The sequence below is a fragment of the Rutilus rutilus genome, assembly GCF_951802725.1.
Source record: "Rutilus rutilus genome assembly, chromosome: 19".
NCBI classification, from domain to species: domain Eukaryota; kingdom Metazoa; phylum Chordata; class Actinopteri; order Cypriniformes; family Leuciscidae; genus Rutilus; species Rutilus rutilus.
This window is the reverse complement of record NC_140232.1, coordinates 10,242,289-10,259,413: the sequence shown is the minus strand read 5'-3', so window position 1 is coordinate 10,259,413 and position 17,125 is coordinate 10,242,289. Positions and strand designations below refer to the sequence as shown.

The 17,125-nt window shown below is 40.5% G+C and overlaps 1 protein-coding gene across 3 annotated transcripts in view; it reads left to right on the top strand.

Moving 5' to 3' along the window:
- ogdha (oxoglutarate dehydrogenase a) overlaps positions 1-16,339 on the top strand; it is a 51,595-nt gene extending 35,256 nt beyond the window's left edge. For 2 of the 3 annotated variants that reach the window (XM_084388409.1, XM_084388408.1), the window contains exons 5-23: positions 142-257; positions 895-1,049; positions 1,957-2,103; positions 2,226-2,316; positions 2,408-2,587; positions 5,425-5,553; positions 5,638-5,817; positions 5,911-6,063; positions 6,146-6,248; positions 6,626-6,754; positions 10,609-10,759; positions 11,276-11,403; positions 11,498-11,676; positions 11,864-11,935; positions 12,036-12,161; positions 12,255-12,327; positions 12,968-13,131; positions 14,927-15,081; positions 15,168-16,339. In XM_084388409.1, coding sequence (XP_084244535.1) covers positions 142-257; positions 895-1,049; positions 1,957-2,103; positions 2,226-2,316; positions 2,408-2,587; positions 5,425-5,553; positions 5,638-5,817; positions 5,911-6,063; positions 6,146-6,248; positions 6,626-6,754; positions 10,609-10,759; positions 11,276-11,403; positions 11,498-11,676; positions 11,864-11,935; positions 12,036-12,161; positions 12,255-12,327; positions 12,968-13,131; positions 14,927-15,081; positions 15,168-15,288 — 2,552 coding nt within the window. In that variant the 3' untranslated portion in view covers positions 15,289-16,339. The remainder of the gene's footprint in view (positions 1-141; positions 258-894; positions 1,050-1,956; positions 2,104-2,225; positions 2,317-2,407; positions 2,588-5,424; positions 5,554-5,637; positions 5,818-5,910; positions 6,064-6,145; positions 6,249-6,625; positions 6,755-10,608; positions 10,760-11,275; positions 11,404-11,497; positions 11,677-11,863; positions 11,936-12,035; positions 12,162-12,254; positions 12,328-12,967; positions 13,132-14,926; positions 15,082-15,167) is intronic. The other variant, XM_084388410.1, reaches the window with a different exon arrangement.
- The last annotated feature ends 786 nt before the right edge of the window (positions 16,340-17,125 follow it).

Genomic DNA, 17,125 nt, shown 5'->3' with positions numbered 1-17,125 from the left:
GCTTTATTTTCCTCCATCCCTTCTTGACGCTCATTGGCATCCATGATGGCTCTTCTCTTTTCTGTTGACCCTGCCCCCCTCCCTTTCCTCCTTTCCCTTCTCTCTGGGTTGGGTTGGACGTGTTGTGTGTTTGGCTGACAGGTTTCTATGGGCTGGAAGAGTCTGATCTAGATAAAGTATTCCGCTTGCCCACCACCACCTTTATTGGGGGCAATGAGAGCGCTCTGCCCCTCAGGGAGATCATCCGCCGCTTAGAGGTGAGTGAGGACCACAAGGAAGCTAAAACAGCTAAAAAGATAATTTCTTATTTTAATTCACCCCCTCAGAAACTTGTTTTTAATCTTTGAAGAACCACACTGTCTTGAAAAACAATTTATTCATTCATTAATTTATTTATTTTAAATTATATTCCAGTAAATCACAAACAACTAGAAAAGTCATGGGGCCTTTGGATGTTGTTTTTATTTTTTACTTTATGTGATGTCTATCCAAATCACAAGCTTTATATTAAATTTTAATTAGTTTTTCTACACAAAAACGACACTCTTGTACACGTTATGCTTACAAATATAATGACTGATTGATTGTTTAAATGTCAATGTAAAATATCAAACCATGTGTACTCAAATGCTACTTTTTAGTCAGTTTTAGTCAGTTCTCAAGTTCACACAGGAGTCCTACATGGGAAACCACAGGTGTAGTTCATCACATTCATTATGAACATGATCCACTAACATTTGACAACCTGGAAGTGTCACAGGGCATTATTATTTGAAGAGTTGTATAATTTGAAACATGACAAACTTCTTTTTGTGAAATGGTTGGGTGCTGTAGTATTTTCTTTCAGTTTGGAATAAAACAATTACTTGTTGCTGAAATTGTTGTTTTTCTCAGATGGCATATTGCCAACACATAGGGGTTGAGTTCATGTTCATCAATGACCTGGACCAGTGTCAGTGGATCAGACAGAAGTTTGAGAGGCCTGGGGTCATGCAGTTCAGCCTTGAGGAGAAGCGGACACTGTTGGCTCGCATGGTTCGCTCCACCAGGTACACACACACTCATGAAGGCCAAATGTAAGGGTACACATTATAGGAATACATGCATTAAATGTTTGCTCAGAATGTTTGCATCAGTCTGAACAGACACAGTTGTCATTATTAAATAAAATGGTTAACGCACCGAATCTTCGCACCAAACGTTTGACTGGTGTGTCACGTGAACCACCATATGTCACGTCAAACCTTGAACTTGACGCACAACGTAATGATGAACGCAGTTGCCCAGCCCTGTTTGTTTGAACCTCGAGCACGTTTGAGCAGTAGGGTTTGTTCTCCCGCGTCAAGCAAGTTCGGTTGAGCTTCTGTTAATGTTCACTGATCAATTTTAAATCAAAGATAAGTTTTTATCTGAATAAAAGCCTAAATTCAATCTGTTCATCATATAACGCGACTGTGTGTCTTCAGAAAATTTGGATTAAACCGTTCGATTTATATGGATTAGTTTTATGATCGTTTTATGATCGTTTTTTTGTTTTTGTTTTTTAAGCGTCAAAGTGGTAGTTGTGTAGCTGCTAATGGACCAGTGGTTCTCAAGCTTCATGCGGCCCACCAAATGCTGACCACATTTAAAAAATACATTCTAGTTTTACAATTTTTTATTTATTTTTTAAATGTAATTAAAATGGATTAAACAAGTATAAGTTTGAACTATGTTTCTTTTTTTTGTCATATAAAATCATTTTGGTGATCATATATTATTTCAGACATTTCCAGACCTACTATGTAGCTACTACTGCAATTTTGATGTCGCTGCAAGAGGGAGGGGAAATTATATTGATTAAAGAATACAAGGGCACAATTTTGATTTCATGGTGTCTTTAAAAAGATGTTGTTGAAACCCATATTTGATGTTTATTGCAACTCTGTAATATATTACACATGCTGATTTCTGCAGATTTGAGGAGTTCCTGCAGAGGAAATGGTCATCTGAGAAGCGCTTTGGGCTGGAGGGCTGTGAGAGTCTGATCCCTGCGCTCAAAACCATCATTGATAAATCCAGCAAGAACGGAGTAGATGCTGTCATCATGGGAATGCCTCACAGGTAGAAGAAGAGATGCTAATTTATAGAGGGGGAAAATGGAAAACAACTGATATTACAGTGGCTTCATGCTGTTGGTGATTTATGGAATCAATTACAAACTCTCTTTCTGTCTGTCACTGTAGAGGACGTCTGAATGTGCTTGCCAATGTAATCCGTAAGGAACTGGAGCAGATTTTCTGTCAGTTTGACTCTAAATTGGAAGCTGCTGATGAGGTCAGTGACATTTTTGTCTATATACACTTTGTTGGAATCTCATGAACTTATAGTATGTTTGTTCTGATGATTGTGTTGGTGTCTGTAACAGGGTTCAGGAGATGTCAAGTACCACTTGGGCATGTACCACAGGAGGATAAATCGTGTGACTGACAGGAATATTACCTTGTCATTGGTGGCCAACCCTTCCCATCTAGAAGCGGTGAACCCGGTGGTGCAGGGCAAGACTAAGGCAGATCAGTTCTACTGTGGAGACACAGATGGCAATCGGGTGAGATGTAAACTGCATCAATCTAGTGCTGTGACAATGCGGTCATATACTTTACCATTCAAAAGTAGGTAGGTAGGTAAGATTATTCTCTTATGCACCCCAAGGCTGCATTTATTTAATTAAAAAATACAGTAAAACGGTAATATTGTAAAACATTATTACAAATTAAAATAACTTTTTGAAACGTTTTGTTTTTGAATTTTCAACATCCATTACTCAATCCTTCAGAAAACATTCTAATATGTTGATTTGATGTTCAACCGGCATGTGCGGGGGGAGTGGGGTGGTTAATATGACAATGTGTACAAAACAGTTATGAATTGTTCAAAAGTTGGAAAATTCCTGTTTATTTTTACGTTATCTCCCGTCAGACAGCCATAACGCGTTGCTACGGGCTTGCGTCTTGCTTTACTGACAGATAGGGATGCACAGATATCGTTTTTCAGAAACGACCCAATACCATTGACCCAACGTCCTTGTGTAGAAATTTGTGTTCATACATATTTTTTACAGTTCAATTCATAAAGCAGGTTGTCTAAATAAGCATATAGCTTATTAAAAGTAAAGTGAAAGTTAAAAAAGTAAGTAAAAGTGCTCAGTAAAAGTTAATCTTGAAAAACACTAATAATCAGAAGCAGTAGCTGACAGCTGAGATTCGTGCCCTACTTAGGACAAGTAGCCTTCGTGCCTTCAGGTCAGGAGATTGAGGGCTTCTCAAATCAGAAAGGGCTCAGCTCTCCAAGGCCATCAGGAAAGTGAAACGCATGTATGCACAGAAGATACACAACCACTTCTGTGACGCCAAGGACCCCAGACGCATGTGGCAAGGCATCCAGGCCTTAACAGACTACAAAGTTACAACACAGGCGAACAGCAATGACGCCCACCTTCCTGACAAGCTAAACGACTTCTACGCACGGTTTGAAGCCCTGAACACCATGCAGGCATACAAGTCCACACCCACCCCTGAAGAGCAGGCGCTGCATCTGGACCTAGCTGACGTGAGGAGGACATTATCCAGAGTAGACCCATGCAAAGCTGCAGGTCCAGACATTATACAAGGGAGAGTGCTCAGGGACTGTGCTGACCAGCTAGCAGGTGTCCTTACAGACATCTATAACATCTCCCTGAGCCAGGCTGTGGTCCCTGCGAGCTTCAAAAAGACCACCATCATTCCAGTGCCGAAGAAGTCAGCAGTGACATGTCTCAATGACTACCGCCCTGTAGCACTGACTCTTATTATGATAAAGTGCTTTGAGCGACAGGTCAAGAGACATATCTACTCCTCCCTCCCCACATCACTGGACCCCCTGCAGTTTGCATACCGTCCCAATCGCTCTACTGACGACGCCATCTCCATCACCCTGCACTCTGCCTTATCACATCTGGACACTAAGAAGTTTGAGAATGAGAATACGTAAGAATGCTGTTCATTGATTTCAGCTCCGCATTCAATACTGTCATCCCCCAGCAGCTAGTAAGAAAACTCTCACTGCTGGGCCTCAGCACCCCAACCTGCAACTGGATTCTGGACTTCCTGACAGAGAGACTACAGTCAGTGCGCATCGGCAGCAGAACTTCAGGTGCCATCACTCTGAGCACAGGTGCCCCCCAAGGATGTGTGCTCAGCCCACTGCTGTTCATGTTGCTCACCCACGACTGCACTACCAAGTCTGAATCCAACCTTATTATCAAGTTTGCAGATGATACAACTGTAGTGTGCCTCATCAGCAACAACAACGAAGCAGGATACAGAGAGGAGGTGGAACAACTGTTAAGCTGGTGCCCCACAACAATTTATCTCTTAATGTAGATAAAACAAAGGAGATGGTTATTGACTTCCGCAGAAGGCAAGCCGACCACCCCCCCCCTGCTCATCAGTGGTTCTGAGGTGGAGAGAGTCAGAAGTACAAAGTTCCTTGGTGTGCACATTTCTGATGACCTCACCTGGTCCATCAAAACCAGCTCTGTAATGAAGAAGGCACAACAACGCCTGTACTTCCTGCGGAGACTGATGGCTCCCGCCATCCATCCTCACCACCTTCTACAGAGGAACTGTGGAGAGCATCCTGACCAGCTGCATCACTGTGTGGTTTGGGAATTGCAAAGCACTCGAACACAAGTCCCTGTAGCGCATAGTGAGGTCAGCTGAAATTATCATATGGATCTCCCTCCCACCCATCCAAGTCATCTTCTGGACACGCTGTGTGCGCAGAGCCTCTGCCATTGTAAAGGACCCCTCCAACCCCTCACACCCCTCACACAGTGTGTTTGTCCCTTTACCATCAGGACCCGCACTGCAAGGTTCTGTAATGGCTTTTTCCCCCAAGCTGTCATAGCCCTGAATACCTTGGTGCTATCCAACTTTCATCCCCATAATTCGTTTGCCCCCCAATGACAAAGGACTTAAGAACACACAAATGACTATGTACTGTCACTTTAAATGGACAATGGGCATTAAAATGAACGAAATTTCTTTCAGCTGTATACATGTATCCGGAAGAATGACAATAAAGCTTGGCTTGACTTGACTTGATAATTTAATAACACTGTAAACTTGAGAAAACATTAATATCCATTGTACATACTGTACGTTAATGCCCAAATTAATTTGTAGATCTTAAACGATTGATTTTAGTATTTTATTTTTAATTTATTTAAACAAAATAGTTTAGACAACTGTCCATTTATTGGTCATAACATAACCAATAAATTGGGCTAATTCTGTATCGATGAGAATTTTAATATCTGAACATCCTTAGTACTTTTAGGATGTATTGTAAATTGATCAGTTATGATGAGCTTAGATCGAACCATCTGCTGTGTTTTTGTTTTAGGTGATGTCCATTCACATCCATGGTGACGCTGCATTCGCAGGTCAGGGCATTGTCTATGAAACCTTCCATCTGAGCGATCTGCCCTCCTACACCACACATGGCACTGTGCATGTGGTTGTCAACAACCAGGTATTTGTGCACAAACAATTCCACGCGTGATGTAACATCCCCCACCAAATATCCTCTTAACACACCTCTGCTTCTCTTTCTCAGATTGGTTTCACCACAGATCCTCGCATGGCGCGTTCCTCGCCGTATCCCACTGATGTTGCCCGTGTGGTCAATGCCCCCATATTCCACGTCAACGCAGACGATCCTGAAGCTGTGATGTACGTGTGCAATGTGGCCGCAGAGTGGAGAGCCACCTTCCACAAAGATGTGGTGGTGGATCTGGTGAGAGAGTGTCTTTTATATACACTTTTATCATTTATTGTCATGTTTTGGGAGTTTGTGACGTCAGTAAGGTAAATGACTTCTTTCCATTAGGTATGTTATCGCCGTATGGGCCACAACGAGATGGATGAGCCGATGTTCACCCAGCCACTGATGTACAAACAGATCAAGAAGCAGAAAGGAGTTCTTCAGAAATATGCTGAGAAGCTCATCGCCGAAGGTGCCGTCTCACGACAAGAGTATGAGGTCAGTCAGTCCTGCCCAGATCCAAGTAGCTGCCCAGTATCTTCAGCGGTCTATATAAAGTTTTTCTCATATCTGTCCATAGGAAGAGATTGCCAAGTATGACAAAATTTGTGAGGAAGCTCATGCTCGCTCAAAGGATGAGAAGATTCTCCACATCAAGCACTGGCTGGACTCCCCCTGGCCAGGTTTGTATGAACATATATTTTTGAATTCAAAAGAATTCAAAAGAATCGCATCCTTGAATTATGAAATCAAGGTAAAAATATTGAAGTAAATAAAACATACACAGATGATTCCTTGATTAAACATGAATTTACAAAATAAGTTAGAATTTCTATTTTATCCCGACCTTAAGTGATTTATTAAACCTTAAAAAAAGGGAAATAATATCTTTACACATTTATCTTTGGTTTCATCTTCCTGTCACCATCTGGAAGTGGGCGGTTCAGAATGAGTTGCAATATGTACTAGACTTTGTTGATAGTCGAAAAAAAAACAAAATGTACATTTTGTTGCTGCTTCATGTAGATATAAGAGCATATTCATTGTGTTTGGTGTGCAGGTTTTTTTACTCTGGATGGCCAGCCCAAGAGTATGAGCTACCCGTCCACCGGTCTGCCAGAGGAGGATCTGACCAACATTGGACAAGTGGCGTCATCAGTACCCGTAGAAGATTTTACAATTCATGGAGGTAAGACATATACGGAAATATGATATATCTCAATAATGAACATGCAGTATTGTTATCGTGGGCACTTTAAAATACCATGAAGAATTATTCAGATTTTTAGAATGGATTTTAAAAATACTTTTCCATCAACCGGTTAAAATGTACAATACTGCTTGTATGCTGTGTCAAAAAATAGGCAATGTGCACTGATGTAAACAAGCTCAACATGTATGAGCAGCATGGTGGAAGGAATGGAGGAGACGCACTGAATGAAAATGCACTTTCACTCTCTGACAGCAGATGGCGCTTAAAGGGGTACTTCACCTCTGGGAAAATGAATGTGTATTTAAAATAGGTCATTTAAGTAGAAGAAATGTGAAGAAATTTTTGAATTTGGAGCTTTCTAGACTGAGAAAAGCCAGAAAAAGTATTTTTGGCTTATGTGGATGAAAGACAACAACTCCCAGAATGCACTTGCTTCGCTGCCTTAGGAGGCCACGCCTACCGGTAAGAGTCCGCAGATGAAAACAACAAAGCTAGCCTACGTGATGAGTTTGCGAGGGATTTAGAGATCGTCCGGGATTCGGCTTTTGCGTTCTACAGTCACCATTCATCATGTTTACTGTGGCGAGCAGGACGAGGCTGACGGCCGCGGGAGAACAGCGCGAGGCCGGTGGCATGATTACTGAGACGCGCCGGGTCTCGCATCTCTCACGGAGGAGCGGGAATTTTTCTTAGCAATGGTAAAACGCACATAAACCGATCACTTGTTTAGCGTTCATGTAAACACTACATTCAAATTCACCAATCAGAATGAATTCAGTTAGATTGAAAGGTGTGCATGTAAACAATGAATGGCGACCGCAGAAAGCAAAAACTGAATCCCGGACATTTTGAACGATCTCGCCCGCCGGACAAGTCCAGGAAAAGGAGGATGGTTACTTACTCAGCTTTCTCCTACTATTCAGCTTTCTCCACAGAACAAGAGCCTGCTAGCTTAGCTTCCAAAGAAAGACGGCTGACACGTACTGTGTACATTCTGACTGAGTGAGATCCCACCCTGTATGGGCGGGCTGAAAACATGCGGAACAACGCCATCTACTGGCTGTAGTCTTTAGCCTCTGTCCAGAAAATCCTCCGATGACGCAAAATGACGATTTTTGCGTCATCGGAGGATTTTTTCCAGACAAAAAATACATAAATCTCTTGTCTCAGGGGGATATGAGGGTGGAAAGCATGGTAATTCGAAAATACTACAGGTTTTCTACTAATACAAAGCTTAATGCTAAATCCTGAAGTAACCCTTTAAGGAACAGCAGAAATGCAGCCGTTACCTCTGTAACCCCGTAAACAAAGCAGTCCTGCTACTTTGGCCCTGACCCAAATCAAAGAGTATAGAATCCCAAGACTCGAAACTCTGTTGTGTTATGGGTAACAGTCTGTAGATGGCGCTGCGGAGGCGCGTCCGCCATTATGGACTGAAAGCTGCTAAAATTGTTAGCGCCAGTCAATGGCAAAATCCATTTTAGTAGGTGTTTATAGTTCATGTGTGCACTTGCTAGATTGCACATCTTTTTTGTACCTTTCCGCCTGTAATAGGACATTCATAGATTGTTTTTGTTTTTTCTTCTTGCCATTGAAACGTTCACTGTGTGCACTTTCACTGAAAATGTTGAAAAAACAAGTTGTTCATATTTTTTGTGATATTCTATGTAAAATATTAACTCTTTATAAATGTTCATTTATAATTTTATTTATTTATTTTTCCAAATCATATATATGATGTTCACTAATTTCAAAATCAACATTTGAATAAATATCTTATTACTTATATCTAATTACTGTGTGTCTGCCTATATAGCCTATATTATTTCATGAATTTCTGTTAGTCATATAACAAGGAAAATGCATAATAGAACACAAATATTGATAGATTAAAGTTTTGCAGTAATTTTATAATTGTATCTTTGCAAACCGTAAGTGGTAGGCTAATGAAGCCGATTCGGTGGGGGACGTACCCTTACTAAAAAGTACTATAGGAATCTTATAGTATTTTGGGACAAAATATTATAGTAATCTTATAGGAATACTATAGTAATTTGGGACATACTACAGAAGTATAAGACTACTATATAAATACTATAGCAGCTTAAAAATATTATAGAGGTATTACAGAACATCACAGAAGTATGTGATGTTCTGTAATACCTCTATAATATCCTAGAGCCGCTATAGTATTTCTATAGTAGTCTTATAGTACTTCTATAGTAATATTTTGTCCCAAAATACTATTTTCCTAAGGGTAATTAGGCCATGCATAACCAACACATAGACGAATATATTTTCTGTCATTTAACGTCATTTAACGTCGGTCATCCTCATTAATGTATTTTAAATTGTTTTCATATTTAGATATGACGGCCAGAAAAAATTAAGTTATGTTAAGTTTTTGTTATGTTAAGTTTTTCAGTGCCATTGACTCTCATTATTTTTCGGCGTTTTCCTTCAGTTTTCAGTCCATAATGGCGGCCGCGCCGTCACGTCATGGGGGCAACTGTTGCTATGGAGCGTTCTATTGAGTTTCGCCTCTTGGGCTTCTATACTCTTTGCCCAAATGGCACACTTCATACACACTTTCGGTCTTGTGGACTTACTATGTCTGCCACGTGCGTGTGTCCGTTAAGTCCATGGGTGTCCCATTTTATCATTTTAGGTCTCAGAAGGGTGCTCGCTTTGTGGTTGATGTGCGTACTTTTGCAGAGCCTGCACTGATGCAAACTCCGCAGCAGACTTCTTCCTGACAGTCAAATTGGCGTTACGTCACGAAAGTGCGGACTCGTAGGAAGACTGCGAGAGCTTAGTGTGCCATTTAGGACAGAGCCTTTCTATTTCAGTCATTTAGATGTTTGTATTCACAATGGTGTCCATCACCATGCCAAAAGACTTAATAGGCCATTTATTTTCCAAATTAAACATTTTTACTTTTTAATCTGGACTACAACATGCCCTAGATATTGATTGAAAATGTAACACTTTACATTAAGGCTCCATTAGTTAACATTAGTTAATTTATTAGTTAACATTAACAATAAAATAAAAAGTTAAGTTATTTAATTATGCCTTGCTCTCTCTTATTTCATACAAGCGCAGCTGCAGCCATTTTGTGACTATTGTTTTGTACATTGTTGGATTATAAGATACAAACAGGTACGATTTTAAAACTGTTTAATCATAAATAATTATGGAGATAAGAGATATTGATTTCAGTGGCGAAATGCTGTGTAATAAGTGGTATACCGTATCTCATAAATGTCTGTCTAGTTTGAACTTGAATTGATAATGTACATCCAGCCGCTTGTTATCTCAGAATAAACCCCCTTCAGGCTGATGCAAGATCCCTCCACTTCACATCGGGGTCCTCATCACCCTGTTGGGGGTTTATTCTGAGATAACAGCCGGCTCGATGTACATTATCCCTTACATAAAATACTTCTAAAGCATTGATTAATCTCAGTAAATGTTTAATAATGTGTTGAGCTAACAATGATCAGTTATCAAAGAATAATAGCTTATGCTCTTTGTTAATGTTAGTTAATGCATTAACTTACGTTAACTGAGACCTTACTGTAAAGTGTTACCTATTCTTTTGTATGAAACAGTTGTTTACTCTGCATTTCTTGTGTATAGTTTTAGTGTAATTAAATGTTCAGTTATTTTTGTTATAAGAAAAAAGTTATTAGACCTGTTATAGTATGACAACTTATTTGATACCGTCACATACCTAATGGAGGTACGCTAGACATACAAAATAGTACATAAATATGCACACATTTCATGTTCTGTTACAATAATGCTCGTCTTCCCTTTGTGTAAAGGTCTGAGTCGTATTCTAAAGGGCCGTGGAGAAATGATCAAGAACAGGATGGTGGACTGGGCTCTGGGAGAGTACATGGCCTTTGGCTCTCTGCTCAAAGAGGGTATCCATGTGCGTCTCAGTGGCCAAGATGTGGAGAGAGGAACCTTCAGGTATAAACAACATTCACAATCATTCAGTATTCAAAATCATTCAATTAATAAACATTTTTAGAATTACCCGGCGCTACACCTCGGACTATACAAACATGGAGCAATGGAATTGCCAGAGTTCAGGACATTTTACTAGGAAGCCACTAAGTGGACTGTTCTATAACACTGACTGTGCTACACTGATAGTTATGTTGTATCCCATGCGGTAGGGGTGGGTGGGTGGGTGGGAGGGAGGGTGGTGAATGTATTGCTATGTATCTCTGTATTGTCACAATACCTCTTTGATATTGTTATCCAACAAGACAATAAAAATTGAGTTCAAAAAAAAAAAAAAAAAATTTTTTAGAATTACCATAATAATATAATTATTAAATATAGTTGTGTAGTCACATTTTTCTGTTGGATAGACTTTTTTTATTTTAGCCACTATTTCAAGTGTATATACAAACATGTATTATTTTGGATTTCAGCTCAGAGTGTAAGAGGTTACTGACCTGTTGTTTGTTGCATTTGCAGTCACCGACATCATGTTCTTCATGATCAAAATGTGGACAAGAGGACTTGCATCCCGATGAACCACTTAAGCCCTAACCAAGCCCCGTACACTGTCTGCAACAGCTCTCTGTCTGAGTATGGAGTTCTAGGTATTTAGACGCATTTTAGATTATCTCTGCAGTTAATGGAAGGTTGAGGACGCTCTTAGAAACTTGTGTTTTCTTTCTTTCCTTCGTTCCTTAGGCTTTGAGTTGGGCTTTGCCATGGCCAGTCCCAATGCTCTGGTTCTGTGGGAAGCCCAATTTGGAGACTTCCATAACACAGCTCAGTGTATAATAGACCAGTTCATTTGCCCTGGTCAAGCTAAATGGGTCCGCCAGAATGGCATCGTCTTACTGCTGCCACATGGCATGGAGGGGATGGTATGGCTGCATTACCCACAATTCTTATCTCCATTCTCTCTCTCTCTCTCTCTCTCTCTCTCTCTCTCTCTCTCTCTCTCTCTCTCTCTCTCTCTCTCTCTCTCTCTCTCTCTCTCTCTCTCTCTCTCTCTCTCTCCCCACACTCACCTATGTGAGCTGGCTGTAAAGGAGTTTTGTTCCTTCACAGGGTCCAGAGCACTCATCTGCCCGTCCAGAGCGCTTCCTGCAGATGTGCAATGATGACCCTGACTTTAACCCTGTAAGACTGACTACCTAACATGTTTCTAAGCGTTCAAACACAAAGATTTCATAGACATTCTCAGAGTGAATATATCATGTACCTTTTATTTCAACTTCAGAAAATCACTGATGACTTTGAGGTGCGTCAGCTATATGATTGCAACTGGATTGTTGTAAACTGTTCAAATCCTGCCAACTATTTCCATGTGATAAGGAGGCAGATCCTTCTTCCCTTCAGGAAACCTGTGAGTTCAGCTGTCAGAGCATTTTTCAAAAATTCATCAAATGCAATTTTTAACTTATTTATTTATTTTCTTTCTTTCTTTTTTTTTTTTAAGCTTATTATCTTCACCCCCAAATCTCTGCTGCGTCATCCGGAGGCCAAGTCTAGCTTTGACCAGATGCTACCAGGTCAGAAACTTATTCTTTCCACTGCCACTTTTAGGGGGAAGATTTTAGAGTGAACAGTTGTGCCACTTTGGCATAGATAAACACAAAAGAGAAGGAAAGTTTTCATTAGTGATCACGCAATTAGTGATCTTGGAGAGCACGGTGGCCAATGGCCAATAGAAAGCCTATATATACTGTATATGATATTGTGCTAATTAAAAGATTGTAACTAACGCGTGTAATTTCCGCAATTACATTTCTAAATAGTTCATATTTATCATAAAATTTACTTAAATACTTAAAAGTAAATCATTTAAAAATTAACTAGATGAAAAAATAAACCTGTAAAATAAACATATTTATTCTGTAGATAACAGTAATCTGATAATTCTGTGCGCACTAAGAATCACACACATATATGGATGCATTTAGTACATACTTCATTTAGTATGTACACACATTACATCTAAAACAGAAACAGTGAATTTGATCTATGGCAAGCCATAGCGGAGAAAAGAGAGCATCTCTCAGATATAACAGTGATACAGAGGGTTCAGAAGAGGGCCATTTAATTGGCAATAAAGGTTGTTGGAGTGTCTGTAATGGATGTGAATTTCTCCTGTTATCATGCTAATAAAGGTCAATATGCATGTCTCTTCAGGCACTCATTTCCAGCGTGTGATCCCAGATGATGGACTCCCAGCTCAAAACCCCTCAGAGGTGAAGCGCATTGTCTTCTGTACAGGGAAAATCTATTACGAGCTCACACGTGAACGGAAATTACGCAACATGGAGAGCTCTGTGGCTATCACTCGCATTGAGCAGGTACCATCATCTTCAGTAGACAATCAACAATGCTTGCTTGCCTGCGTTCTTTCAGTAAAGGCCTATATACACTCACCTAAAGGATTATTAGGAACACCTGTTCAATTTCTCATTAATGCAATTATCTAATCAACCAATCACATGGCAGTTGCTTCAATGCATTTAGGGGTGTGGTCCTGGTCAAGACAATCTCCTGAACTCCAAACTGAATGTCAGAATGGGAAAGAAAGGTGATTTAAGCAATTTTGAGCATGGCATGGTTGTTGGTGCCAGACGGGCCGGTCTGAGTATTTCACAATCTGCTCAGTTACTGGGATTTTCACGCACAACCATTTCTAGGGTTTACAAAGAATGGTGTGAAAAGGGAAAAACATCCAGTATGCGGCAGTCCTGTGGGCGAAAATGCCTTGTTGATGCTAGAGGTCAGAGGAGAATGGGCCGACTGATTCAAGCTGATAGAAGAGCAACTTTGACTGAAATAACCACTCGTTACAACCGAGGTATGCAGCAAAGCATTTGTGAAGCCACAACACGCACAACCTTGAGGCGGATGGGCTACAACAGCAGAAGACCCCACCGGGTACCACTCATCTCCACTACAAATAGGAAAAAGAGGCTACAATTTGCACGAGCTCACCAAAATTGGACCGTTGAAGACTGGAAAAATGTTGCCTGGTCTGATGAGTCTCGATTTCTGTTGAGACATTCAGATGGTAGAGTCAGAATTTGGCGTAAACAGAATGAGAACATGGATCCATCATGCCTTGTTACCACTGTGCAGGCTGGTGGTGGTGGTGTAATGGTGTGGTGGATGTTTTCTTGGCACACTTTAGGCCCCTTAATAATTCGTAACATTTATATAGCGCTTTTTCTGAGACCTCAAAGCGCTTTACATAGATGGGGGAATCTCCTCAACCACCACCAATGTGCAGCATCCACTTGGATGATATTATAGCCATATTGCGCCAGAACGCCCACCACACACCAGCTTACTGGTGGAGAGGAGACAGTGATGAAGCCAATCAGTATATGGGGATGATTAGGAGGCCATGATGGACAGAGGCCAAGGGGCAAATTTGGCCAGGATGCCGGGGTTACACCCCTACTCTTTTTCGAAGGACATCCTGGGATTTTTAATGACCACAGAGAGTCAGAAAGTGCCTTAGTGCCAATTGGGCATCGTTTAAATGCCACAGCCTACCTGAGCATTGTTTCTGACCATGTCCATCTCTTTATGACCACCATGTACCCATCCTCTGATGGCTACTTCCAGCAGGATAATGCACCATGTCACAAAGCTCGAATCATTTCAAATTGGTTTCTTGAACATGACAATGAGTTCACTGTACTAAAATGGCCCCCACAGTCACCAGATCTCAACCCAATAGAGCATCTTTGGGATGTGGTGGAACGGGAGCTTTGTGCCCTGGGTGTGCATCCCATAAATCTCCATCAACTGCAAGATGCTATCCTATCAATATGGGCCAACATTTCTAAACAATGCTTTCAGCACCTTGTTGAATCAATGCCACGTAGAATTAAGGCAGTTCTGAAGGCGAAAGGGGGTCAAACACAGTATTAGTATGGTGTTCCCAATAATCCTTTAGGTGAGTGTGTATGTATGTATGTGTGTGTGTGTGTGTGTGTGTGTGTGTGTGTGTGTGTGTGTGTGTGTATATATATATATATATATATATATATATATATATATATATATATATATATATATATATATATATATATATATATATATTCGTAAAACGGTGGTCTGATTCACGCTTTTGCTCTTCCCCAGCTCTCTCCTTTCCCGTTTGATCTGGTTAAGGCTGAGACTGAGAAATATCCCAATGCTGACCTGGTCTGGTGTCAAGAGGAGCATAAGAACCAGGGATACTATGACTACGTCAAGCCTCGCATGCGCACCACCATCGAACGTGCCAAGCCTGTCTGGTAAACTCTCGTCTTCTCATATAGAGCTGTGACACTCCAGTTGCTCTATATTCTCACAAATCATCACTGTGTCTTTCTGTGCACAGGTATGCTGGTCGTGAGCCTGCCGCTGCCCCAGCCACTGGCAACAAGAACACCCATCTTCTGGAGCTGAAGCGTTTCCTCGACACTGCCTTTAACCTGGACGCCTTCAAAGACCACATCTAAATCTGTCCTTCTATCAACAAAGAATACAAAAACTCACAAATACCCCATTCATCCCGGCAACCAAATACACTACAGAAAACCATTTTAATCATCCCATGACTAATAGTAATACAGTTTCTCCTGTGTTAAGTATCAGGTATCTGAAATTTTCAGTTCGTTCATTTTAAGTCTTTGTCACCATTGTTGCCCAGTTCAACAACACCAAAATATAATAAACCACAGAAAACACAAATTCTCTTGCTTGAGCAAATAAATAAACAGCACAAATTTTAATGGACCTAATGTATTTTCAACCAAAGCACTGTTCCAATCCTATTAAGAACTTAATCGGCATCTTTTGTTTCCAAACTCACTTTTTCCTAAGCTTTCATGTAGGGTTGTCATGATTTCTGTATGCTTCTTTCATCCCAACTCTCAACTGCTCTATGGCTTTAATTTGTATGTTTGTGTTTTCTTTTTATTATTTTGTTAGAATAAGGGAGAATTTTGGCACATACATTTGCCGTGTTTCATTAGTGGTAAAGATTGTAAAGTAAGTGGAAAAAAGGACACTTTATTTAGACTTTTGCACTGTTTTCTGGTCAGCAGAAAAAAAACAGTTGGTTCTCTAAAAGTGGATGTTGCAGTTGTATGATTGTATTTATGTAAAAATGACTTTGTATTCAGGGGAGGAAAGGCTCGATGTCAAAATCAGGACAGTGTGGAAAATTCTTTGCAGCACCTTTACATGTACAGTATGCGCCTCTGTTCTCATCCTGTATCATCTATAGATTGCATTGTATACTCTGCACACTTGGCTAATCATTGATGCAGCCTGGTGCAGATAAAAATCCCTTCATAACCATCCTAGCCATCTGATAACTTGTGCCATACAGCCCAGCAAAGCAAGACAGAATTACACATTTGTGGTCATTCTTTTAAATACAAACCAATGACATCTTTTAGGCTTTTTTGAAGAGAAAGCAAATTATTTTATTTATTTTGTTTTTGAGGAATCAGGTTGTTCTTGTAACGGTTTAGCTTCATACAATAAACTCATAATCTTCTCAAATATCTGAAGTTGATAATTTAATACTAGTTATGAAAAACTGGATTGTGTGTTATGACCATGGCATGAAATTTGTATGAGGATGACACAATGCTAAAATAATCTAGATCAGTGGGTCTCAACCTATTTTTTACAGTCTATGGTCTCAACCAGGGGCAATGACCCACTAGGGGGCCTCGGCCTTTTAATATTGTGTTGAACCAGAGCCCGTCTACGGAGAGCCTGCCCACTCCCTATTAAGTCCTATTGTACCGAATTTTGGTTGTAGTTCCACCAGAGTTCCACTGGGGGCGATCGCCCATGAGTGCAGAATGAATGGGAGTCTATGGGGCTAGACGGCTAAATTAGTCTCTTTCACCCGATTGCCGTTGAGAAATCTCAGATTCGATAGTAGGTTTTGCAAGTTCAACATGGGTTATAGGTCGAAAGTTGAATGAACGAGTACTTATGTCCTTTCGATTTCTTGCAGGTTGAGTTGTTGTTGCCCATTACACAATAGCATTCTGCTAATGAACGCTGATTGGTCAGTGAAGGACTGATTACGGACAGAGACCGTATCAAGACGCTTGATGGCATCGTGGCATCCGAAGTGGGACCAGAAACTAAACAAAAACTCGTCTAGCACGTGTATTTACCTGTGTCAGCTGTGTTGTCGATGCCTCGAGAGAAAAGAAAGTGCAGAGCGCGAAAGCACCAATGTGACTGAAGGATTGCCGTAAAGCAGTATCTCTGGTTGTGCGATGTGTATGACGTCATTGACACTTTAAAATACTTTTTAAAGCAAATAAG